This window comes from Penicillium brevicompactum (assembly GCF_028827555.1).
Source record: "Penicillium brevicompactum strain IBT 35665 chromosome Unknown utg000006l_segment0_segment0, whole genome shotgun sequence".
NCBI lineage: Eukaryota > Fungi > Ascomycota > Eurotiomycetes > Eurotiales > Aspergillaceae > Penicillium > Penicillium brevicompactum.
The window spans coordinates 5543443-5567818 of NW_026623209.1; the positions used below are offsets into that span (position 1 = coordinate 5543443).

Below are 24376 nucleotides of genomic sequence, written 5' to 3' on the forward strand. Positions count from 1 at the left end.
CAGTCCACTAGCACATCTCCAATTCACTGCATGTGTTTAGTTCGTTCGAATCAACATTCATGGAGCTTTGTGCATCATGCTCATCTAGCAACGAAGCTCGCCGTGGTTGTTGGCAACACATTTGTCTTTCGGGTCCATTATATTAGCTTGATGAAGATATAGGGATATGATAAAGCACTGTGGACTCACTCAAGTCGATGACAGTATTGACATAATCATGCTCGCGCTCGGAGTTCCGGCACTGGCAGGAAAAGTCGGCCGTCCCACGGAGAGTACAGTTGATGCAAGATCCGGAATAATTGCCACTGATAAATTAGGTCACTTTTCCAAGGACGATGTTCTATTTCCAGTATTCAACTCACTTCTTTCCACACTATTCCGGGGTTAGCTGTGTCAGTCTTGGAACGTTCTAAGTTCCCCAGGTTCTCTTACCTTAAGCTTGCCCTTGTCATTCTTGAGGCACCGGTTCAAGTCCAATGTACTCGACTGCAATTGACCGTCCTTTCTCTCCTGACACTGTGCATGAAGGGTTGTGCCTTCGCCATCAATATCCTGGCATGTGTCGGCAAATTTCGACGAGCCAGCCAGAGCCATGGCCACGAAGGGTAGGAGTCCAAAAGCCTTGAGAAAAAGCATTGTGGTGGTAATTTATCGGAGAATCGTGGAGCTTGGTAATGTACTGGGGACTGTGTCTTGTTGAATAGATATGATGAGAAGATACCAGTTTGAAAAGGGACACCTCTCATTCTTAAAGAAGACCGAGACCTCTTTTCCTGCTTACTGCTTTCTGGTTATCTGAGCGGATTGTGTGTCTGATCACAGCAAGCGAGCCCTTTCCAGTCCCCTTACTTTTCTGAAAAGCCTGTTGCGAGCTTTGATGATCAAAGTGAATATCTTTGACCAGGTCATAATGCATAATCACTCTGCGATGACGTCTGTTGCTGCTTCTGAACAGAGAGGATCTAGGTTGTAGACAAATCAAAAGACACAGATATAGCCAAGCTCCCAAGGATTCAACTTTGAAATCAACATTTCAAGATTTGAAGTTCGCAGGTGTTGATCTATTCATAATTTGTGAACATTATGTTTCTACCAGAACAATAGACGCCTGCATAAAAAAGAATGGTGCCCACTATCTGAGGTTACATAAACATCTTCGATAACGAGGTTCCTTTAGCGTGGGCTTGTCAGACCATCTGGTAGGACTGTATCATAGTTGAAAAGCTAAATCTGAACATTGAAACATCATGTATATAGCGGTGTGTCCAAAGTTTACCTCATTGAGACGTAGATCAAAGGTGAGTCCTGATCTACGATGTCACTGCAAGGGGCACGGTTGCATCTTTGTTTCTCGCACGAGCCTGCTACCATGGTTCTCTGGGCATGGAAAGTGTGTCACGGCTGAAACCGAGCCAATTGAATATTAACTGAGGGACTGGCTATCACATACTTCATTAGAGATCACCAATCACGTAGTTGATTCGCCCAGCAGCGACAGTCTCTTGTGTGTACTCCACACCCCACAATCGCCACACGTTCGCTCTTCGGAACTGTGCTACGCATGTTCTGCATTATCCCTTGTCTATGTAAATACCCCTTGACTGCAATTCACTTCGATCTTTTCGCGTGCTGTTGATGTACTTGTTCTGGTGCTTGATGAATAGCGCATCAAGGCCTCTTAGGCATTGACCACCATATCCTGCATCTGGGATGTAAAGAGGCATTAAAAGAACAGTAGTGTTGAGCGATAGCCGCAAGGAGCGGAAATTTTGATTGAACCCATGTCGATAGTGGCTTTACTTCTCTTCACCGCGATCATGAGCAACAAAACCAAATAGACATGGTATGCTAAACTTGGAACTATCCGAGGTCGTACTTGATCAACAGGTGGGAGCGAGTAGAAGTATAGCTCCAATTATTCTGGTTCTAATTATATCCTGGTCACTGAAGGACTGATACAACGATAATTAAGGAGTCCCAATTTTCTATTTGCGCATGACCTTGGGACCTAGCCTGGCCTGGCTGAGCAATTTGGAAGAATTTTCAATTTGAAGTCTGTGGTAGTCGACACCCAACAATATTTTTCCGACTTGATGGTCTTCAACTGGGACAAAGTATGTAGGCTATCAGGCCTAGGCCCACATTGCCCTGAACTTGGTATCAAACTCTTGCTGGAGCTCTCTGAAGGCCTGCGAAACTAAGCACATGGATCTCTCAGACTTGTCTACCGGTTCTTCCTTCTTTGCTTCTGGCTGAGGCTCCTTTGGTTGATTCTTGAGTCCACTGCCGGGATGCTGAGAGTGCACTTGCTCAAACTCTTCGACATCTTTGAAATCTTGCACCTCTTCTTCAGCCTCATCCTCCCAGATATCAGGCAATTTCTTCGGTCCAACATTGGGTTTGACTTGTCGGGAAGTAGAGTGCTTTATATCCTCCCGAATGTGTGAGCCCTTTTCCTGTTTGTGTGTCTCTTGATCTTCCGTGTCGATCTGACTGTCGACAATGTGCATCTCCAAGTGACTTTCATGCGCATCACCTCCACCTACCACCTCGGTCATATCCGCTGAGATGTGGCCCCCCTGGGGCAAGGAAAGCATCCAGACTGGTGTTGATTGTTGACAGCACCAACGAAAAATCATTAAGCAAAAACCAAATGTCGCCTCGACGAATGCAATTCGCAGTTTCCAATTGAGAGACGTTTCCATGTTTGAAGAAGTCGTACAGATAGGCATTGAGAGGTGCTGGGCTCTCCGAGGATAGAGCCAGATACGGAATAACTGAGTTTTCAAGCCACACACCACTGCGCACCATCTGACAAAGATCAGATATTGTACGGCAGTTGTCATCATTTCCAGACAGAGCGAAGAACGGGGATACGATCTTAGGGTAGACACAGTCGAGGTTTGAGAGTCCTAATTGGGCAAAGGTGTGCCCTCCGCCGCACTTGAACCCACTGAATGGGAGATGGCAATCTGGGGTATGAACATGCTGATCAACAAAGTTAGATACATACGCTGAGTATACTTGAAGCACATTCTTGTTGTGCGCACGCAAGGATTCGACAGCTTTCTTCGGCAATGGCGGGAGGGCAACAACAGAGGAGGGCCTCTTTCCCACGGTCTGATACCATTCCAATGTTGCTGCGCGCAAAGGGAGGCGCTTGAAGATATGTGCCATCACCAACATCAGATTGGTAACAGTCATCTTGGGGCGGGACTTGATACTTTTGCAAAGGCTTTGGATATATCCAGAGCTAAGCAAAGCATGAAAAGCGAAGCTTGAGCTTTCTGTGTAATATAAATGAGAGACACAGCCTGCAAAATTTATAGGCACGCCTTTCCTATCTATCAGTCTGTTTCGTCGAAGGTACTCAATGGAGAAACGGAGATGGTGCAGGACCGTTTCTTTCATCTGGGATCCACCGAGGTAGATGCGCGGGCTTGAGAGCAGAGAATTGATTGATTTGATTGCAGAAGCAGCTTGGTTTGAGCCTTGCAATAGGATAAACAAGCGTAGAACGAGACTGGTCGTGATTGGAAAATGACCATTCAAATCAGGAAGTTTCGAGCTGATGAGTCGGAGCATCTTTGAGCGCGGCACTCGCTGGAAGACAACAATTCCCAGTAAATCGAAACCACGGCGACCAGCTCGGCCGGCGGCTTGTCGGAAGTTGAGAGCTGTCAAGAAGATTGAATCACCTGAGAACATGACCGTTTTACAGGGCATGTTGATGCCAAGAGCCAAGGTTCCAGTAGCAAAGACTATGCGCAAGAATCCTTTGCGGAATAGCATCTCGCAAACATGGCGATATTTGCGGTTCAACCCTGAATGATGAACTCCAATACCACGCTCCAAGGCATCTATGAGGAATTGAGCTACCTGTCGTGCTTTCAATTCCCTTGCAAGCGTAGAAAACTCCCCAGGTCCGATTTTCTTTGAATCCGCCAAGCTGAATTGATTCAAAGGCCGCTCAGGGTCGAATCGATCGAACTGTGTGGATTCGGTCGAGGGTGAATCCCTCATTTGATCCTCTCGGGACCCAGGTCCTTCATCATCATCACTGTTATCGTGTCCAGCATTCTTTTTCCTCGTGACTTTGGCAGACTTCTTTTGAGTTGCAGTTTGAAGGAGTTTCCATTCGGTCCATTTTGCCATCTTCTCTTTTTATTTAGAGCTCCCAGCTTTCCATTCTGCTTCGGAGTCTCGGAGTTGTCCAAGAAGTCTAAGGCACAAATCTTCGCACTTGCTGCGATCATAATTGAAGAACAATGCTGGAAGGGCACCTTGGGAGTGAAGAGAGTACACCAAAGGAAGAGTGCTGTCGAGTAGACCGACATCTCTGTCGGCTGCTTGTACCGTGGGATCTGATGGGCTCTGCTCTTCCTCTGTTATGTATCCTGGAGCTCGATTTTCCAAACGAAGTAGGACTCTTTCAAACGGAGAGCCTTGACCTCTCATCCACTCAGTCAGAAGAGACTTCAGCTGCTTTTGCCATTCAATGGTGTGTGCCTTTTTGATGATACCATTTGAGAAGAAGACAGATGGATCCAGAGAATTATCGACGGGGAAGCGCTCTGTTTGAAGGTCACTCATTGCCTTCCACAGTGTCAAACAATCACGGGGCTCGAGATCCAGGTCATCTGGAATGGGCTTGGAGCGATCAATTAAGCTAATGACCGGGTGTATGAACTTCATGCCAGTTGCCTCATCCAACCCCAAAAGGGGCAATCCATCATGAGAGGAGAATCCTTTGAACGAAAAAGATTTCGGGGCTCGGTATTCGTATTTTCGCAGATCCGAGTATCGATGTCTGTGTTGAATCATTTTGAGATCCAGTCCATTTGCCTTTTGGGCAAGATACAACCAATCATAAAACTCTCGAGGATTCCCCACCGTGGCCGACAGAGCAATTATTGGACATGGAGACAAAAGAAGTAGCTGTTCCCATACAACTCCATCTTCGGCTTGGCCTATGCAGTGAATCTCATCAAAGATGATACGTCTGATTCGAGGAGTCCATGCGTTGGCGTTGGTTGGAGCAAGCAACATTATTTGAAGAATGTGTGGGACCGTGATCAATATTTGGCAGCCTTTCGGCTCGTTGATACGATAGTCCCTTGTGTGGATAGCCCAGACGGATTTTCCATTCGCTCGGGAATGATATGATTTTGAAAACCGAGCTAGAACTTCAGCCGCAATCTGGTTGACCAAAGCCTTGGTGGGCGCGACATAAACAAGAATGCCATCGTCATCCTCTTTCAAGATCTGCCTCATCGCATAGAATCTGCATTTCATCAGTATAGAAGATCATCAAGACACAAAGCGACTCACGATATGAAAGTTTTCCCTGCACTTGTTGGAGCTACTATAAAAAGACTGTTTTTCTGGTCAATTTGATCCAAAACTTCGCGCTGCCAGCGATCGGGGTCGAAGTCGGGTGTTCGGGGGTCAGGCATGGATTCTATGCTGCGCTCCATGCAGTGCCCACCATATGACAGCTGAAATTCAGCTGATGGGATCCCAATGCTCATTTGAAACCCAGTGGGAGGGTTGAAGGGTTGAAAAGACAAACTCTCATCCGATTGATGATCAAGTTGACAAGTCGGGAGTCCAATTAGTTGACATGCTTCGTTGACAAAGGTGGCAATGGCGGCGGAAACCCCCTTTCTCAAATTCGGAAGGCGATTGATCCATGTCTGCCATGAAGAACTGTTGTTTTCTTCGAAATCGTTTCGACTGTTCTGGCGACAATGTAGCTTTCTCTGTCTCTTTGAGAGACTTCGAATTATGCCAGTGAGTTTCATCCAAGAACACCTTTGAGGTCCCTTTAATGTCGCTTGATTCTGAAGACTCGTCAATGACAAGATGTACAGGTCTCAGATGTTCATCAAAGACTGAATTGGAAAAAGGTAGCACCTTGCCAAATGCCCGAGTTGATGATGTTATGCTTTTTGCGTTCTCATTAGACTGACTGTTCACATCTTCGAAATCAACTCCATTTTTCAAAAATGCGCAGCTTAGCTTTGATCCACAAAACTGATCCACGGAAGATGCGAGAGTTTTGAAAGAAGGAAATGTGACCGACGAAAGCACTTGGCGGATACCATCGTTCTCCGCCATCTCTTGAATAGCGAGAAACAAAGTGCCATCTAGAAAGTCGCAAAGATCGCACCACAGATGATTTTGTGTCGTGATATTTGCCCAGCAAGTTGACGCGAGAATGGCTCGTGCTGATATTAAGAATGCATTCAAGAACTGCGAGTCACGATATCTCTTTGTTTTTATTCCTCGGTTTGATAGTCGAGTTTCCTGTAGGATAACAAGATGCAAAATCATCGCTTGCGCCGCAGTTTTGTTGATGATGCTTTGCGCAACACCGCTCAAGAACATGGCGCTTAATGTGGCAATCAAAAGGAGCTGACGTTGGGTCAGTGTAGGCTGATCTAAAATCATTGATGCTAGAAGTTCGTCAAGTCTTTGCGGGCTTAGTGGTTGACAGGTATCCTGGCTGAGACTCAATACAGAAAGCGCCTTATTCATATCATGAAGGGCGCATCTAAGGTCCCGCCTGTGCAAATCTGTGATATCAGGCTGCTCGGTATTATCCGTGTCGGAGTTATCCCATAGCATGCGATCCTTGGTGGGCTTGGTAGAACCATCAAGCATCATCACCATGACCTGAAAACATTCAGCTATGCAAACAGCTATCAAAGTAGTCTAAAGGAAGGTAAAATCACCTTGGTATCCCGGAACTCCAAGCTGTTGATCAGTGCAGTGTTATATCCACAGTCAGAGAAACAGTGAATCATCGCACGAAGTTTGAGCTTCGAGGTCTCAGCATGTGGGGCTGTGAAAGACGCAGTGTCGCCTTCATCTTCCAGGCCACCTTTGTCAATGTCAGTGCTGAGTGAGACATCGCTCTCTGTGTCAATGTCGGTGTCGGCGACTCTTGTAGTTGCAGCAACAGCTCCGTCGTGGCATATGAAAAGATATGCTCCGCAGCTGTTCAGATAAGCACCAAAATCTCTAGACTTGAGATCTCGAAATTTGAGAACTTGGAAGGGCGGTGATACTTGTCCTTGGATAGAAATAAGATGCTGCGTAATAGCCTCTCGGGCAAGAAGATATTTATCGTGAGAACCGCTATCCGCCATCGGGGGAATGGAGCACTGCGCATTCTCAGCAAAGAATACGATGTCAAACACACATCTGCGCTGTCGAAGCTTGTATATCACCTGCTCAACCAAGTATGTGGCATGCAATACCTGCAGCCCGGGGTTGAAATCAAGTTTGGGATTCGTGAAACAGTGTAGTAGAAGAGAGTCACCCTCGATGATGAAAAGCTCATTTCCAGCAAAGTCGCCAACAAGATCGACGACTCGGGAATTTAGCTTATGATACCTAGATCCAAGCAATCAGCATGGTGGTTGGTACACGAGGATACAACATACCGTTCTTGCACATCTAGCTCCATGATGTTTCCACAGATCATGAGATCAGTTCTTTCTTTGTAGACTTTGGCGTCCAAGTTATTGAAAAACAGAGAGATGGAAGAGGTTATAATTCTGGAGAGGATTGGGGGGGATATTAAATATCAGCCAGCACGGGCAACAACCAGGGGGATAACTTTGGAAGGTGTGTGATAGCGGCCCTCGTTGACAATTTGGATCCTTCCCACTTGGGCAACAGGCAACTCGACAACACACACTAGCTGCATATTCTTCCTTTCTCAACTCACAATACTAGAGATAATAAGCAAATCTTTCGCAAAGGTGATGTTGGAGGGTATCCCCCATGCAAGTGCCAACACATACTCACATGCCAAGATCAAAATGCGGCTAAAATGGCTGCAACTGTTTGCTTCTCCATCTATTTGCGCGCTCCCATTGCATATGTTTGGTTTCTCTGACTCTAGGCTGTCCCAATGCTTACTATCTGCGGCTAACCTCTGTTATCCAAGATAGAATATTTCTGCATTATTTGTTGTTCGTGTCACATAGCTTGCTAGCTCTGGGCAAACACACAAGCCGCGTATATCCATGAACCACCTCCGAGTACCTCACATTCGTCAAGCAAAGTCATACCCTCCGCCACATCCTGACGGCATCTTCTTTTCAACATTCATCTGCAATCGACATTTCCCTACCAGGCAGTATGGCCTCCATCAATGAGCAAGGTGCTTCCGGTCATGAAACTGCTGGCGTCGGAAAGACAGAAAAGTGCTGTGCCACGAAATTCCTCTGGCAAAGCAAGACGGCCAAGCATATTCTCTGCCTCCCAGGTGGCACGCGCGGTAGGGTTTTGCTGGAAAACCTTCTCAACCATGGGCGTGATGATGTGGCCCGGGCACAAGCTGTTGACGCGAATGCCATGACGACCCCATTCCATGGCGAGCGAGCGGGCAAGCTGAATAACAGCCGCTTTTGATGCATTATACACTGGCGATGTCATGCCCTTGTTGGCAATGAGACCACTCATACTAGCCACCAGTAGAATGGACCCCTTTTGCTGATAATTGAACATCTGGCGTGCTGCAGCAGTCGCTGCATTGAACACTCCGTTGAAATTGATGGTCATCACCTCGTCCAACGCTTGTTGGGAGTGCTCCAGGGCGCTTTGGAGATGGTTGATGCCGGCTGCGGCGATCAGGCCATCCAGTCGCTCATGCTGTGATGCAATCGCCGAAAACACGTTGTTTACCTCCATGGCATTGCGGACATCAATACGAATGTACTCTAGAGTAGTACCGTATTGAGTCTCGGCCTTTTCCTTCGCAATCAAGAAGTCTGGATGTGGGGTTTCGAGACGGTCCAAGCAGTATACTAACGTTGGTCATGTGTTAGCATGTATTCATTCTGGGCTTTGATAAGGTGTTGTCGGTGTACTTTTAGCCCCAGCTTCAACCAGTGCTTCCGCCATGGACAGTCCTAGACCTCCTCCACCGCCGGTGATGGCGTATACCCGACCCTCGAGGTCAAACTCGCTGAATCGGTGATGGTTGTTTAGATGCTTCGGCTCTGGCAGTTTTGATTGAATATGCTCCGGGCTGTGAGAGACATCCAGAATGTCATGTGGATTGAATGAGCTTTTGGATCTGGAGTAAAGTCGAGAAGAGGAGGTGAGAATACGGGGGATGGTAGTGATAGTACCATTCAGCCGAGTACGGGCAGGAGCCAGCATGCGCGTAAAAGACATGGTTCAAAAGCCGACGGGGTATATAAACGCAAAACAACCTTGGAAATCAGCCGAAGGTAAGTGAGACAAATCAGTGGCAGCTAATAGATCGAAATGTTGGAAAAGTTGATGCAATGGAAACAGTCAACTTCCGCGGTTTTGCAGGTGATTTATACGTCTCAGGACCTGAACGGTACTTCCTGGGAGGGTTTTCCGAGAAACATCGCATCTTGCATAGGAACTGAGGGATCAATTCAATCAGAATCCGCGCGTGACCCGGTGGATTCACTACAGCATATTGTCACCATGACTCGGTGGGTCCAGACACTTCGATTGCCCGAGAGCGCCCATGGTAGCTAATTCCACACCTCCCACGACAGCTCTGATTAGCTACATCGATGTGTATGTCGGGGGAAGGGGCTTGCACCGCCAAGCTGAAATATCGTGACCCTCGTACTGGAAGCGACAAATCTTCAATCAGAGCTTCGATGGAATGATCCACCGAGGGCCAACCGAAGTATGCATGATTGACTATCACACCTGGACCTCGAAAGGCATGATTGACATATGGAAAAAGTTTCAATTACTTTCCATGTGGATCCCTCACCCGGTCCAGGGCGAGAGATGCAGTACTGCTAGGGAGATATCAGAAGATCCTACGAAGTTGAAGCTCCCCGTGCAGACACGGAATGCCGGCTCCAATGAAACACTCGGCATTTTCAGTTCAACGGGTATTCGTAATACATGTTGCTTCCACTCTGTTTAGCCTTGGTAAATGTATTTTGTCCCGCAGAAATGAACCGCCGAGCAAGAGGTCAGTTGATCTGATGCTCGTAATGCCCTTTCTCGGTGTCCCGGTCTTCTCAGGGACAGGGCCCTCTTGAGGTCCACTTTCAATCCACCCAAACCCACGGAAGAGCAGCTTATCCAGTCCCGAGCTTTATTTTAGTTTTAGTTTTATTTTTAGTGTGGGGAGGATGGAGCATCTACGGAGTAAGCTTAACTGATTCACACACAGTATGTACATCGAAGCTCGGGATATCCTAATCGGGTAACCCTTTCTCTCGCTCACACCAGCTCCACTTCTCAAGGGGCAACATAATTAATTGTATACCTCTTCAGCCTTGCTCATGTTTTCTTATTGTTGAAATAATACTCTGGGTCTCTCGCTTGTGATAACCTAGCTCACTAGACCGATAACTCAAATTCCACTTATATCAAGCTTCCGCCATCTGCCGGGAGAGAAAAGTGTTCAAAGGCGGGTGACCCGCTGCACATAATGCACGCCTAGGCGGTCCCGTATTTTTTGTGGAGTAAGGAGTCCGAGCTAGCAATCTGGAACGGCCTTCCGCAGATACACGCAGTCATTGATTGTCCAGGTGTTCACCTGCCCACACTCGAAATAGGTACCTACCAGTCGAGAAAGAGCTTGAGGCGATCTGAAATACGGCTGCTACTTGGTATGTTTTATTTATTGCTGAGGTAATAAGCAATACGGCCTCCACGGGTGCAGGTGATGGTATGATTTTCCCAAAATCTAGCCCGCGCGATTGTGTTTAACAAAACACGAACCTACCCTCCAGGGCTGGGGCTGTGTATGGTTTGTACTCCCGAGGTCTATCCTTTAGTATACAGCGTGGGTTGAAGTTACCCTTGTGGAAATTATGAAGGCACAAAAGAAGTGGAAAGAAATTCGCATATGAAACTCCATCGAATCAGTTCGTCTTGCCCGACGCCTTGGGAATTAAAACGCCAATCCCTCGCTATGTATTGAAACACAAAACAACAAAATCAAAAGGACCATATTTGGCGAGGCATTTGGGTAGTACCAGTCATGGTATCCTGAACTAGCAATAAAATCAGACCGGAAGCCGCTTTACAGGCTTCCGAAATCCAATTTCATGAGCAAGCGGTCCACGCCCGCCGGCTTGGGGGGCACATAGTGATTGAACCCCGGGTCGGTATTGTCGTGCTGGGTGCCAGGCAGAGTTTGACCGAAGTTTTGTGCTAGATCGATTTGTCCGCCACCGTCTCCTGAGCGACTATCGTCAATGTCTCTCAGGTTTGTGACAAGATTTTGTATGCTGACATCGACATCGTTACGAGTAGCACATAGCTCCTCCCACACTTCACGCTCTTCTGAAGCATAGTCGAACAAAGCATCCTCCACACCTTCATCTGCCTCGAGGTCCATGTTTCGTTGGATCGTTTCCAATCGTATAACAAGCGCGGCGAAGCGATCAACGTTGGTGAGAAGACCCCTGAGGGTTCTTGCGAATGGGACTTCTGCAAGAAGAAGAGAGTGGATCAGGGATGACAAGTGCCGGCGGTGAGCGACAGTGAGAGCCTCGGGGTCGTGACGTCCCATGGTTTCTCGGCCAGACCCCAAAGAGTCGTTTTTCGGGGAATCGAACTGTGCTTTGAACGATGATGAAGATCCAGGCCGAGAGTTGGGTGCAGATGGAGCTGAAGAGTGGCCTTGAATCCAATGCTGAAGATGCTGCCACGATTCATTGACGACGTCCCCCTGGAAAAACCCACCAACTTCAGAAAGTACGAACAAGCACGCACTGCCTGAAGCCCATACAGGGCGCATTTGGCGAATGCGAGCATTCTCTCTCTGTCTGCTCGCTTTCAATCTAGCTTGCCCAAAAGGACTGTTGCTCTTCGGCGGCCCCCAGGGGGGTAGGATGCGTTCTTCGCAGTGGGGTCCGCTTCCAAAGATCACCCAACCGAAGCTGAGCTCGCCTTATGCCCAAAAGATACGAGTGGATCCTTGTATAGATCACAATGTCAGAGTGGGAGATGAACAAGTCCAAAGGGGCGCGTATTTGCGCAGTGAGGTATGTCGGGATCGGGAAAAGAAGGTCGTCAAAAGGGACACTGGAGATATCTGATATCGGGTTGGGATTTTGAGCAGGGGTCATGGGTCGCCCAACTTTACCGCTGCTGACAGACAGAGAAACTAATTCTCGAGCAAGTTCAAGCTCTTCGTCGGTAGGATCTTCCTCCTTTTGTAGAGAGAAGAGCTCGGCCCATGTTTGGGTTAGAGCAGCTGTGACATCTCCTTCTTTGATGGTGAGGCCTTCAAATTTTCCCGAGACGCCGCTAGCCATTGTTGCGCCACGGCGCCGACTCTCATCCACTCGAGAATCTGCATGCACCACCAAAGCCACAGCGAACTCACCTCGCCTCAGCAGCAAGAAGTTATGAAGCAATTGAAGGATCTCAAGAATTTTGGGAAGTGGTAATAATTTCGATAAGGTCGATTTAGACAGGGAGAGACGAATGCAGTCAACAGCAGCAGTGAGCTTCGAGGATGACATGGGGGATTCCAGGCTTGCGAGTTGTTTTATGTGCTCCTGGTATAAAGTCACCGGTGCAGCAGACGCGCCTGCGATCGAAATTTTTCGCTTCGCCCGAATATGGTTGAGCGACTTGCCTATGAACAAGATGGAGCTTGCTGTCTGCGATGTGACGAATTTGGGCAGGAGTCTTGGATGCATGCTGAATTGAGTCTCATCGTCGGGGTTTTCGAGGTCTTCCCGAATAAAGAAGTCATCTTTGCCATATATTGGAAGATTTCCATAGAGTAGCCACATTGAGACTTGTTTCATCCAGGCAGCTTCAGCAGCTTTTCCTAGACTCAATGCCATTTCTTTGATATCAAGATATCCGGTCTGAGCTTCAACCCGTAGATGATCGATGATTGCTGCCCCCGTGGAGGCATATGAACGTTCGCTTTTCCTTTGCTCGGGTTGGATGAATCGTATAATCTCCCAAAGCCAGTCCATGCGCCGCGTCCATGGTGCGAACTCGCCTACGATCGTCGACAAAGGGACAATACCATAACCCCCAACGTATCCGCTATCTTCGGCGAGGATCGCCCGCTCTACCTCGAGAATCTTCTTTTGAAACTCATTTAAATGTGTTCCAAGGATTGCGGTGGAGACTGAGCGACATATGACAGAAGGATTGGTGGAGGAGATTTCAGCGGCTTGTTTTCGTAACTGTGCATGGAGTCGACTCAGATGACCAACGGAGGAGAGGAGGGCTTTTTCCGGAGGTGAGAGAAGGGGGAAACTATCTTCATTTTCAACCTGCTCCCCTTTGTGGGTATTGAACAGGGGCGAGGGTTGGCCGGAGAGGGAGAGGAGGATCTCGTGGAGCATTCTGACGGAATCTGGCTATTGGGTTGGAATTAGTAACAAGCTTGAATGTCCACGCCACTTTGGCGTGTGGCTTACCTCGAGAACCGATTCCTTTCTGCTGGATACTTCTGGCGATTCCAATACAAGATACCACGCCCCACGAATTCAAAGCGACACATGTGAAGTCGAATAGTCGGCGAGACCAAGGTTCGCGTTGATGTCAAGACGCGTCGGATATCGCGAGCAATAGAGTGTCAGAATGAGCGTGAGGAAGCAAAATGCATTATTTGGTATGTCCGATCACATCTAGCCTGTAGAATTTTGACTCCAGACGCGAATTGGCACGGAACTAGTGGACAGCTTCAGGTGGTTATCGACCAAGCATACCTACCTATCGCGGGGCTAATCTTCACCGCTCATTAGTCATCGTAGCTCTCCGCCCGACTGTCCCCTCTTACGTCGTGCCTCGACTTCCACTTGTACTTCATACTTCTTTTTGTGTTTCTCTCACCTCTCACAGCTTTTCATTTCTCTTTGATTCTCCTCCATATACCATTTATCAAAGGCCGGCCGCATTCGGATTGTTACTTGTGTGCTCGTTGAGCTAGGTACCTGGTACGCTAGGCGTTACAACTTGATTTATCATCACTATCGAAAGTCTTGCTCCTCGCGAGGCTTTCACCTCCCGATTTTCATCATTCCTTCAAATATCCCTGTTCGAGACGCGGCTAAGCCGGAAAAACGCAGAGCCTCTGAAGACCCCGTCGGAGCTCGGCCAGAGAAACGAAATATGACGGTATGGATTATCTTGGCCCTCGAGCTAGGATTGCGACTGACAACCTCTATTACAGGACGTCAAGATGCAGGTCGAGAACCCACAAAAGACCGTCGAAGCGATCAAGAGCGGAGAAATCGATGAATCCCTTTATAGTCGGCAGCTGTGAGTGACCTGCATACACCTGCCTCATCTTGAGGTATGCATATAGTTACATGAGATATATACTGACGCCTTCGAGATATGTTCTTGGTCATGAGGCCATGAAGCGCATGGGCTCTTCAAATGTTCTCGTTGTTGGACTGAAAGGCCTCGGTGTCGAAATCGGTAAGTGAGCTGGTGGCAAAAGCAGGGTTGCCCTCCCATGATCTAACCACTCTTATAGCCAAGAACATTGCCCTCGCCGGCGTGAAGTCGCTTACTCTCTACGACCCTGCACCCGTCGCTATTGCGGATCTCTCATCTCAATTCTTCCTCCAACCGGAGGATGTTGGCAAGCCTCGTGCTGAAGTCACCGCCCCACGAGTGGCTGAACTGAACTCGTATGTTCCAACTACAATCCATGAGGGCGAGAGCCTCGTGGGCGATCTGGAACAACTCAAACGATACCAAGCAGTAGTCCTCACGCAAACACCTTTGAGCGAACAGCTTGTTATTGCCGACTTCTGCCATAAGAATGGGATTTATCTCACCATTACGGATACTTTTGGTCTTTTTGGTTACATCTTCAACGATTTCGGCAAGAACTTCACTGTCGGTGACCCAAGTGGTGAGGACCCTGCCGAGGGAATTGTTGCACACATCAATGAGGAGGGACTGGTATCGGCACTGGACGAGTCCCGACACGGCCTCGAGGATGGTGACTTTGTCTCATTCACTGAAGTCGAGGGCATGGAAGGTCTTAACAACAGTGATCCTCGCAAGATCACCGTCAAGGGACCCTACACTTTCACCATCGGTGATGTGTCCGGCCTGGGCACCTACCAGCGCGGTGGTATTTTCAAACAAGTTAAGATGCCCAAGTTCATTGATTTCCAGCCTTTGAGTGAGCAGCTCAAAAATCCCGAGCTTCTGATCTCGGATTATGCCAAGTTTGATAGACCACAGCAATTGCACATCGGTATTCAGGCTCTTCACAAGTTTGCGGAGGCCCATGAAGGCCAGCTGCCACGTCCTCACAATGACAGTGATGCACAGGAGATTCTGAAGCTTTCAACTGATCTTGCGGCTGCTAGTGAGGACAAGGTGGAGCTTGATGAGAAGCTCATCAAAGAGCTCAGCTACCAGGCTCGTGGTGATTTGAACCCGTTGGCCGCGTTCTTTGGTGGTATCGCTGCCCAAGAAGTTCTCAAGGCTGTCTCTGGCAAATTCGGTCCCGTGCAGCAATGGATGTACTTTGACTCCTTGGAGTCTTTGCCCCCATCCGTCGCTCGGTCCGAAGAGAGCTGCCAGCCTCTTGGTACTCGTTACGACGGCCAAATTGCCGTCTTTGGAAAGGAGTACCAGGACAAGCTCGCCAATGTGACCCAATTCCTAGTCGGCGCCGGTGCCATCGGTTGCGAAACCCTCAAGAACTGGGCCATGATTGGCTTGGGCACAGGCCCTAAGGGTAAAATTCTCGTCACCGATATGGATCAGATTGAGAAGAGCAACCTGAATCGTCAATTCCTGTTCCGCACCAAAGATGTCGGTAAACTCAAGAGCGAGTGTGCCTCTGCAGCTGTCCAGGCGATGAACCCGGAGCTGAATGGCAAAATTGTCACTCTCCGTGACCGTGTTGGTGCGGATACTGAGCATGTGTTCAACGAAGACTTCTGGAATGGTCTTGACGGTGTCACCAACGCTCTAGACAATGTCGAAGCACGCACATATGTCGATCGTCGCTGTGTGTTCTTCCGCAAGCCTCTGCTCGAAAGTGGTACACTCGGTACCAAGGGCAACATTCAAGTTGTGCTTCCGTTCATCACAGAGTCTTACTCTAGCTCTCAGGATCCCCCGAGAAGTCTTTCCCCATGTGTACCCTCAAGAGTTTCCCGAACCGCATCGAACACACCATTGCTTGGGCTCGTGATATCTTCCAAACTTATTTTGTTGGCCCACCTGAGTCTGTCAACATGTACCTCTCGCAACCCGACTACATTCAACAAACCCTCAAGCAGGCAGGTAACGAGAAGCAAACATTGGAGCATCTGCGGGACTTCTTGGTCACGGAGAAGCCTTTGACATTCGATGATTGTATTGTCTGGGCTCGCCAGCAATTTGAAGCACAGTACAACAATGCGATTCAGCAACTCCTTTACAATTTCCCCCGGGATTCCAAAACATCTTCCGGCCAGCTGTTCTGGTCTGGACCCAAGCGCGCTCCCACGCCGCTGAAGTTTGACAGCACTAGCCCCACTCATCTCGGATACGTCATCGCTGGCGCCAATCTGCACGCCTTCAACTACGGCATCAAAAACCCTGGCGCAGACAAGGGCTACTACCGCAGAGTAGTCGACGACATGATCATTCCCGAGTTTACTCCCAGCTCCAACGTCAAAATCCAGGCCAATGACAACGACCCTGACCCTAATGCTCAGCCCAGCGGTGGCGCTTCTGATGAGGATGATATGGAGCAACTCATCTCTTCTTTGCCCTCGCCTAAATCACTCGCTGGCTTCCGCTTGCAGCCGGTTGAGTTCGAGAAGGACGACGACACCAACCACCACATCGACTTCATCACAGCGGCTAGCAACCTCCGTGCGGAGAACTATGACATTCATCAAGCCGACCGACACAAAACCAAATTTATCGCTGGAAAGATCATTCCTGCCATTGCCACCACCACCGCTTTGGTTACCGGTCTCGTTGCTCTCGAACTCTACAAGGTCGTTGGTGGCCAAGATGATATTGAGAAATACAAGAACGGCTTTATCAACCTCGCACTTCCATTCTTCAGCTTCAGTGAGCCTATCCAGAGTGCAAAGAGCAAGTACCAGGGCAAGGAAGGTGAGGTCACCATTGACAATCTTTGGGACCGGTTTGAGGTGGAAGACATTCCTCTTCAGGAGTTCATCAACTATTTCGCCGAAAAGGGTTTGGAAATCACCATGGTCAGCTCTGGGGTCAGTTTGCTGTATGCAAGCTTCTACCCTCCATCCAAGGTCAAGGATCGCCTGCCTCTTTCGTAAGTATTCCTCGTTCCCCATTGCCCAATGCGCGCACTAACCGAAATTATAGCATGAGCAAGCTTGTGGAGCACGTTAGCAAGAAACCCATCCCCTCTCACCAAAAGAACATTATCTTTGAGGTGACCGCCGAGGACCAGACCGAAGAGGATGTTGAAGTCCCTTACGTCATGGTTAAGCTCTCCAAATAAGGCCAGAGAAGTCATGAGAGGCCAGGTGGTTAAAGCATATTCCTAGTACAGTAGCTAGATTTCATCTCTATTCATCATTATTCAAGACGGAATTCCGAGAACGCGTATGGTTGATTCCAAGATTGTGAGCACTATAAAGCACTCGTATATAAAGTTAGGTGGCAATGCCAAGGCCCGAATGCTTCACTCCCTGGGGCCGTGTCTCCGGATGGATTAGCCGATCCCACCTGGGCAGCGGGAGCTTTGTCAAAGCTGATCCATCTCTCGATAAGCAATCTGACTCAGCAACTCTGGAAGACGTAATTCCTCTTTGGGCTAGCTCTGGCCACCACTATAAAAGCTACTTCCGCCACTGTCCTAATGTTCGTTCTGCTAAGATCTCAGGCATTACGGCACCTTCCACGGCCAGCAACTTTTCGTAAAGTTCATTCTACAGCTAACACAAGCAACGTGTTCCTTACTCGAAACATGGCTGTAAGCAATTCATCCCATCGGTTATAATTGCCTACTAACATCTGGCTCGAGACCGGTAATTCTGCCAAGATCACCGATTGGGTGAACCCCGCAGACAAATCAGGCGAGTTCAAGCGTCAGACATCCGTCTTTCGCAACTGGATCTCCAGGGAAGCCGGTGCCCAATTCCCTCCTGAGAAGGGCCGCTACCATCTTTATGTCTCATATGCCTGTCCATGGGGTATGAAGGACCTGCCAACCCAGCTTGTTACCATGTTACTAACGGTCATGTAGCTCACCGGACTTTGATCACTAGGAAGCTCAAGGGTCTTGAGGACTTCATCTCATTCTCATCGGTGCACTGGCATCTCGGAGAACATGGTGAGAGCCAATGCTACCATAATCCAGGCGACCAAATGCTAATTAACTCAGGCTGGCGGTTCGCTACTGCGGATGAAAAGATCCCCGGGGAGAACACCATCCCCGATCCTTTGCACCCGGACTTCACCCACATTCGCCAGGTCTACTTCTCTAATAACCCGGACTATACCGGACGGTTCACAGTCCCCGTGTTGTTCGACAAGAAGACCAAGTTGATTGTCAGCAACGAAGTAAGAGACACCCAACACTGCGTTATTTGCTAATGCTAACAAAACCAGAGCGCTGAGATTATCCGCATGCTCTATTCCGAGTTTGATGATCTCCTCCCAGAGCAATTCAAGAAAGTGGACCTGTTCCCCAAGGCCCTGCAAGCTGATATCGATGCTTCCAATGAATGGATCTATAATGACGTCAACAACGGCGTGTACAAGTCCGGCTTTGCAACCACTCAGGAAGCCTACGAAAAGGCTGTCACTACACTCTTTGGCTCGCTCGACAAGGTTGAGGCTCATCTTGCGAAGCAGCAAGCCGCCTCGAAGCCCTACTTCTTCGGCGATGAGATCACCGAGGCTGATATCAGACTGTTCACTACTATCATCCGCTTCGATCCGGTCTACGTGCAGCACTTCAAGTGCAATCTGCGTGATATCCGCTCCGGCTTCCCGGCCATTCACCGTTGGGTCCGCAAGCTCTACTGGGATGTTCCGGCTTTCCACGATACTACTCAGTTCGAGCACATTAAGTTCCATTACACTAAGAGCCATAAGCAGATTAACCCATACGGCATCACTCCTCTTGGGCCTGTTCCTGATGTCCTTCCCAAGGACCAGGAGGTGACCGCTGCACAGGCAGCCTAGTGACCGATGAGTGAGGGTTCCAAGGTTATCTATCATGTAGGTAGAAATTGAACAGAATCAAGAACGAAGAGGATTTGAAGCAAGTTTGAATTTTTTATAACGTTTGTTCATCCAGAAACATAGCTGTTTCATGGTTCTTTCTAGTACAAGTAGATATAGACAAAATGAAATTCAAAGTCCCGTGGTATTATATTGACGCCATGCCATGCTGATGTGGTGATGGTTTCCATTGCCTCTGATTGTATGTCAAAGGATGGTCAGAAGCAAAAGTTGTCTCAAGTGAGAGTAACGTGAGCGAAATAGAAGGAAATAGAAAATTACAGATTGAGAGCCCTGTTGAGACAACGGAGGGCACATGCAAGAGATGAACATGATAGCTCATTTGGTCAGAAATTTATCAGATAGATGGCGAAAGGACGCATTCGGATGCGTCCTTTAGTGGGATGTGAGCCGGTCCAGTGGCTGCATGTGTGGGTATCGTAAGGACGCTTTTTTTTAATGGCAAGCAAGTAGATGGATCGAAGATCAATCAGCCTGGGGCACCGAAATTGACGTGCCAGTTTAGAAGGTGGTGTGCGCAAGGGCCTGCGGAGGATGGAAGTTTGAGAGATGGTGATCACCGGAGACCAAGTGTGCGCTTGGCGTTTTCGTAAACCACGTAACTGATTGACATGGCCGGTGCCACTTTGAGGAGGTTGGGTGTGAGGCCTTTATAAAGGCCTCGTGGTCCCTCAGATTTAAGAGTAATTCTGAGGACTTCGCCAATGCCGGTGTACGTAGGTGGGTGCATGAAGGTGCCCTGTGTTTGTAGTCGAGTGCGGAGAACGTTAAGAGGGTAGACAATTGAGGCACTGAATCCTCCACTCGTGGCGCCAATTGCGCCTGTCAAGAAGTTTCCAAGGGGAACATCATCCTCATGGCAGCCAAGCTCACGGGCTTTTTTTGCGATGAGGGTACGTTTGAGATACTCAAATGTTGATAGATCGATTGCGGCATAGGGGAACATGCCCACAAGACCGAGGGGGAGACCTCGGAAGAAGCCAAAGAGACCATTCTTGTTCCACACCTTCCTCGCGGTGGCCGCAATGAGTTGATTGCCTTTCGGACCACCCTTCACAGTTTCACACTGCATGCGACTATTGGCGGACGTTAGCCCATGCATCAAGGTGTAAGGAAAGTGCTAGACCTACAATTTGAGGGTGTCGAGAGGGTAGACAAAGCATCTAAACGACCGTTAGGAAAAGCGCTTGTTTGATTGAACCAACAGCCTAGAACATACTGTGCAACCATTCCACCAAAGCCACCAGACATGAACTGGGAGGTAGGAAGAAGTCGTTTGGGGTCATTATGTCCTTCGAGTCGAGCAAACATTCGTTTCGCAGACTTGTTTCAGGTCAGCATCCACCATGACAAGAGATAATCGGAACCACATACCTCATAAGCGCCAAATTTGATGGCCGATTCCGGCATGACTTTCACCACATTCAACCCGTTTCCTGCTCAATCAGAAATTGATCCTTCGCGGGGGGGGAGTCTCCAACAAACCTGCGAACAGACTCCGTATTCCTCCGGCCCGCCATAATTCCTTGAGCGCATCAAATAACGTTTTGGATGCATTTCCAGCCGCAGCCAACGGGGCTCCCTCCTTCGCCGCCCGAACGGTTGATTCTTTCACGCCGGTTTGGGCAATCAGGTAGACCTTGAGACGATCGAGAGGTGCAGTAGCCGTCCTTGAAACAGCGCCCGCGATTCCACCGGCGAAAAAGTAGCCTAATTGAGGGGTATTTTCGGTCAACCTCCGTCCATAATATCGGAAAAACATCCGCATGGCGGTAGTCTGGGGAATAGTCAACCACTCCACTTCAAAATCGCCGTCCAACGAGAGATGATCATTCTCGAGGACGGGATCCAGTTTTGAGACATGAATGGCTTCGGCGTGGGCTGAAGGGAGTAGGAAGGCCAAGGCAGGGAGTGACAGAATATTGTACAAAAGGTGCTGGATGCCCGAAATGTGTCTAAGAAACGGATGGTCTGTACCTAAACCCTGCAGGTCATTGATGTGGACATCTCCTTCCGGGTTTAGATTACCCGTGGCCGTGTAGTATGAGAGGACTGCGTGGAGGTCGGTCGGGGAGTGGAGGGGGAGGAAGAGGAGGAAATCCCTGTGGAGAGAAAACATTCATTAGTCCCATCTTCCCATTCTTCGTCTGAGCCCAAATGGCCATACCTCCACTCTGCATATGAGATCACCCCGTCGTTGTTTTTGTCCATCTCGGCGAAAAACCGGTCGAGCTTGGCGCCAGAGACTGTTACCCCCGAACTCGAGAAAGCATTCCGCAATTCGGCCTTGTCAATTTCTCCGTTGTGGTTCCGATCGATGCTTTGGAACATCTTCCATAGTCCCTCTTCGGTGTGGTTGAGGAAAGCGTGGAATTCTGGTGGTGGTAAGTATCCGAACATTGGCGCGCGGCTAAAAGGTATCCCCTCCAAGTTCGCCTGGGTTCAGTCGGTACATACCAGCTTGGTCTATGCGCCCGTCGCCATTCGTGTCGACTTGCTGGACAACGCTGACAACCATCTCATCTGCGTTTTTGAGCGCTGGGAAGAAATCGTTAGTCCGGTTTCCATGACGCGGAGTTCCGAGACTCACGATGGTCGATTTTTTTTAGGCCTTTCTTTAGACCATGTAGGTCGATGTGTCCCTCGCGTCGAGTGTCCAGTGTTTCCCAGAGTTTGGCAACTCTTTGGTCGCGTTCGTCCTTTGACTCTGGTGCCATGTTGAAATTTGTTACCGGGCTCCCTTCATTGTTTAGGCGGGGAACAGGGCGGAAGTCAACCAAGTCGAGTGGTTCGAGAAAAGGCGGGGAACTCGGGAGAGTCGAGAGAGTCGGGCAAGTTGAGCGAGTCCGCAAAGCATAAGATGACGTTGAGATGTGAAGTTATGGAGCATCGAGGTCGGGAGGAGCTAATGATTAATAGACGCCCGGCGATTTGACCTCAACTCCGGATTATCCCTCGGCAGGGCCAAGCCCTACTATCCCTTATTGGGACTGCAACCTGACCTCATTGTACTCTCGTACCTATTGATGCTCACATTGATTCCTTTCTCAAGATTGTGGTGCAATAGGCGCATTCATCACATCACGTCGATCATGTCATGACTTGCGGTCGGCTTGAACTATCAACACGACCATGGCCGCTAACTACTGGGCTTCGTCCCAGCGCCGACACTGGCTGTTTTCCAGAGAGAAACTAGCAGATATTCGTGATGGATTATGGGACAAGGACAAAATTGCCCATTCGCAGTTCCCGTTGCCAGACCAACGCCTGTTGAATATCTACTGCAACCAACGTGGGTGTTGAGGCTTACTTGGATGATATGGGACTAATAGAATCTCAGAACTCATCAAGCTTGGCAAACGCATGTCTACAAGACAGCAGGCTATTGCTACAGCACAGGTGTACTTGAAGAGATTCTACACCAAAAATGAAATTCGACAGACAAATCCATACCTCGTGCTCACCACGGCCTTCTATCTGGCCTGCAAGATGGAAGAATGCCCGCAGCACATCCGCTTTGTGGTCGGTGAAGCGCGTGGTCTGTGGCCAGGTATGAGTCGTCCCTGAAACGCTCATGCACATCTAACAGCTCGCAGAATTCATCACTCCAGATGTTGCAAAGCTGGGAGAATGCGAGTTCGCCCTGATCTCCGAAATGAGCTCACAACTTATCGTGCATCATCCCTACCGTACTTTGTCAGAATTGCAAACGGAACTCCAACTCTCCTCTGATGAGATTGCACTTGCCTGGTCGGTGATCAACGATCATTATTTAACAGACCTGCCACTACTGCATCCTCCTCATGTTATCGCGATCATGGCCATCATTGTTGCTGTCGTCTTCAAGCCTACTCACTCAACCAATTTCCCTGGCTCTGGGCAATCTGCATTAGCAGGATCCATGAGAGATGGAGGGGGTATGCAGATGCTGGCCGCTTTGTCTGACAAGTCAGGCTCGGGTCCCCCTCCTAAGATTACGAAACTCGTGGGTTGGCTCGCAGAAAGCGAAGTTGATATCAAAGCTGTGATCGAATGTACTCAGGAGCTGGTCTCACTGTACGAGGTTTGGGAGCAGTATAGCGAAAAAACCTGCAAGGAACTGATAGGAAGGATGGTCAAAAGCAAGAACCTTGATAAGTGACGCAACTTTGTTTCGCTTAAGATGCATTCGTTCGTCGTATCTTATAACTTTCAGCGAATTTGCTTCGTCTCTGTCTTTTTTTTTTTCTCTTTTGGCTAAACACATACCAATTTAACCTTTTGGTTACCGTTCCACCCAACTTAGAAGCAGACAAATTTTGTGCACAAAATCCAAGTTCAATTGATGTATATGGAAATACACGATCTTTAAGCTATGCCCCGTACGGCAACTCTCGATTGTTGGAGGAATGGCAACCCACTCTCTCGGAGATCTCGGAGATGTACGGTTCAGTTTATGAACCAATCAATATTTTGAGAAATATTCCGCGTCGCATTGGGTTCGAGGTTGGTGCTGCATACTCAGGATCGACAGACATCAGCAATGCCCGTTCGATTTTGATTTCAGCCCAACCCACTAGGAAAACGATGGTGGATCGACACCCTCGAGGGGGGGATGAGAGGCATTTGTGAACATATTATGTCTTTGTTCAACACCGCAACAGTGCAATAGAGCATCAGGGATCATTCTCAGCTTCCGTCGACCTTCCTCTCGAATAGCCCGCCTGATAGGCTCGCCATTTGTTCCTTCTTCTTGCCCCATTCGTCATGTTTTTACGACGACCTCCTGTATGGTTCCTCGATGCTTCCATCTTCCCAATTATCTTCTCTTCCATGTCACTGGTAGGCTCATCCAGTTTCATCGACATCCATCGATCACGAGCCTTTTCCGGGTCCCAATCCGAATTTTGGGAGTTCTCCTTTGCTTCTTCCAACCACCCGTCCCAATTCTTCGTCTGTGGAGCCGCCCCGGTCTTCTTGACCCATTCAATGCTTCCTGTTGTTCGGATAGCATCCCATAACACTTGAGTGATGTTCTGGTTGACCTTATCCTCAAGAACCTCAATATCATAACGCACCCCCAGGTTGAAATTCTCGTTCGGTTTTGTCAAAAGCGCCAAAGCCCAATGAGCAAGATTAAGGACAATATACGCAAGTCCAACCGCGATCTGGATCTTCCACCCACAGT

At 48.7% G+C, this 24376-nt stretch overlaps 10 protein-coding genes across 10 annotated transcripts; 4 read left to right on the forward strand and 6 right to left on the reverse strand.

The window, feature by feature from the left end:
• Positions 1–84: 84 nt before the first annotated feature.
• On the reverse strand, positions 85–636 carry N7506_010320 (CVNH domain-containing protein; the record flags this gene model as incomplete). The annotated part of the gene is made up of 4 exons (XM_056959613.1): positions 85–125; positions 190–305; positions 363–373; positions 433–636. 4 exons carry the CDS (start codon positions 634–636, stop codon positions 85–87), a joined length of 372 nt encoding a protein of 123 aa, XP_056809003.1.
• Positions 637–2132: 1496 nt separating this feature from the next.
• N7506_010321 (putative DEAD/DEAH box helicase) lies at positions 2133–7474 on the reverse strand (the record flags this gene model as incomplete). The annotated part of the gene is made up of 7 exons (XM_056959614.1): positions 2133–2602; positions 2667–4160; positions 4284–5284; positions 5332–5741; positions 5815–6678; positions 6738–7401; positions 7452–7474. The coding sequence occupies 7 exons, from the start codon at positions 7472–7474 to the stop codon at positions 2133–2135; spliced, it is 4926 nt and encodes a 1641-aa protein (XP_056809004.1).
• Positions 7475–8142: 668 nt separating this feature from the next.
• N7506_010322 (putative short chain dehydrogenase/oxidoreductase) lies at positions 8143–9195 on the reverse strand (the record flags this gene model as incomplete). The annotated part of the gene is made up of 2 exons (XM_056959615.1): positions 8143–8822; positions 8886–9195. The coding sequence occupies 2 exons, from the start codon at positions 9193–9195 to the stop codon at positions 8143–8145; spliced, it is 990 nt and encodes a 329-aa protein (XP_056809005.1).
• Positions 9196–11050: 1855 nt separating this feature from the next.
• N7506_010323 (Spc97/Spc98) lies at positions 11051–11770 on the reverse strand (the record flags this gene model as incomplete). Its single annotated transcript, XM_056959616.1, has 1 exon — positions 11051–11770. The coding sequence occupies one exon, from the start codon at positions 11768–11770 to the stop codon at positions 11051–11053; it is 720 nt and encodes a 239-aa protein (XP_056809006.1).
• Positions 11771–11813: 43 nt separating this feature from the next.
• N7506_010324 (uncharacterized protein) lies at positions 11814–13346 on the reverse strand (the record flags this gene model as incomplete). Its single annotated transcript, XM_056959617.1, has 1 exon — positions 11814–13346. The coding sequence occupies one exon, from the start codon at positions 13344–13346 to the stop codon at positions 11814–11816; it is 1533 nt and encodes a 510-aa protein (XP_056809007.1).
• Positions 13347–13603: 257 nt separating this feature from the next.
• Positions 13604–13928, forward strand: N7506_010325 (uncharacterized protein; the record flags this gene model as incomplete). Its single annotated transcript, XM_056959618.1, has 2 exons — positions 13604–13615; positions 13758–13928. 2 exons carry the CDS (start codon positions 13604–13606, stop codon positions 13926–13928), a joined length of 183 nt encoding a protein of 60 aa, XP_056809008.1.
• A 187-nt stretch (positions 13929–14115) lies between these two features.
• ubaA (E1 ubiquitin-activating protein ubaA) lies at positions 14116–17458 on the forward strand (the record flags this gene model as incomplete). The annotated part of the gene is made up of 6 exons (XM_056959619.1): positions 14116–14121; positions 14177–14265; positions 14342–14427; positions 14486–16027; positions 16090–17266; positions 17320–17458. 6 exons carry the CDS (start codon positions 14116–14118, stop codon positions 17456–17458), a joined length of 3039 nt encoding a protein of 1012 aa, XP_056809009.1.
• A 360-nt stretch (positions 17459–17818) lies between these two features.
• Positions 17819–19149, forward strand: N7506_010327 (glutathione S-transferase family protein; the record flags this gene model as incomplete). Its single annotated transcript, XM_056959620.1, has 4 exons — positions 17819–17932; positions 17984–18152; positions 18206–18522; positions 18571–19149. The coding sequence occupies 4 exons, from the start codon at positions 17819–17821 to the stop codon at positions 19147–19149; spliced, it is 1179 nt and encodes a 392-aa protein (XP_056809010.1).
• A 616-nt stretch (positions 19150–19765) lies between these two features.
• N7506_010328 (calcium-binding mitochondrial carrier protein) lies at positions 19766–21926 on the reverse strand (the record flags this gene model as incomplete). The annotated part of the gene is made up of 8 exons (XM_056959621.1): positions 19766–20285; positions 20340–20372; positions 20429–20532; positions 20584–20645; positions 20695–21311; positions 21377–21584; positions 21667–21747; positions 21800–21926. The coding sequence occupies 8 exons, from the start codon at positions 21924–21926 to the stop codon at positions 19766–19768; spliced, it is 1752 nt and encodes a 583-aa protein (XP_056809011.1).
• Positions 21927–22341: 415 nt separating this feature from the next.
• Positions 22342–23350, forward strand: ssn8 (cyclin-dependent protein serine/threonine kinase regulator SSN8; the record flags this gene model as incomplete). Its single annotated transcript, XM_056959622.1, has 3 exons — positions 22342–22501; positions 22550–22759; positions 22806–23350. 3 exons carry the CDS (start codon positions 22342–22344, stop codon positions 23348–23350), a joined length of 915 nt encoding a protein of 304 aa, XP_056809012.1.
• Between the last annotated feature and the right edge of the window lie 1026 nt (positions 23351–24376).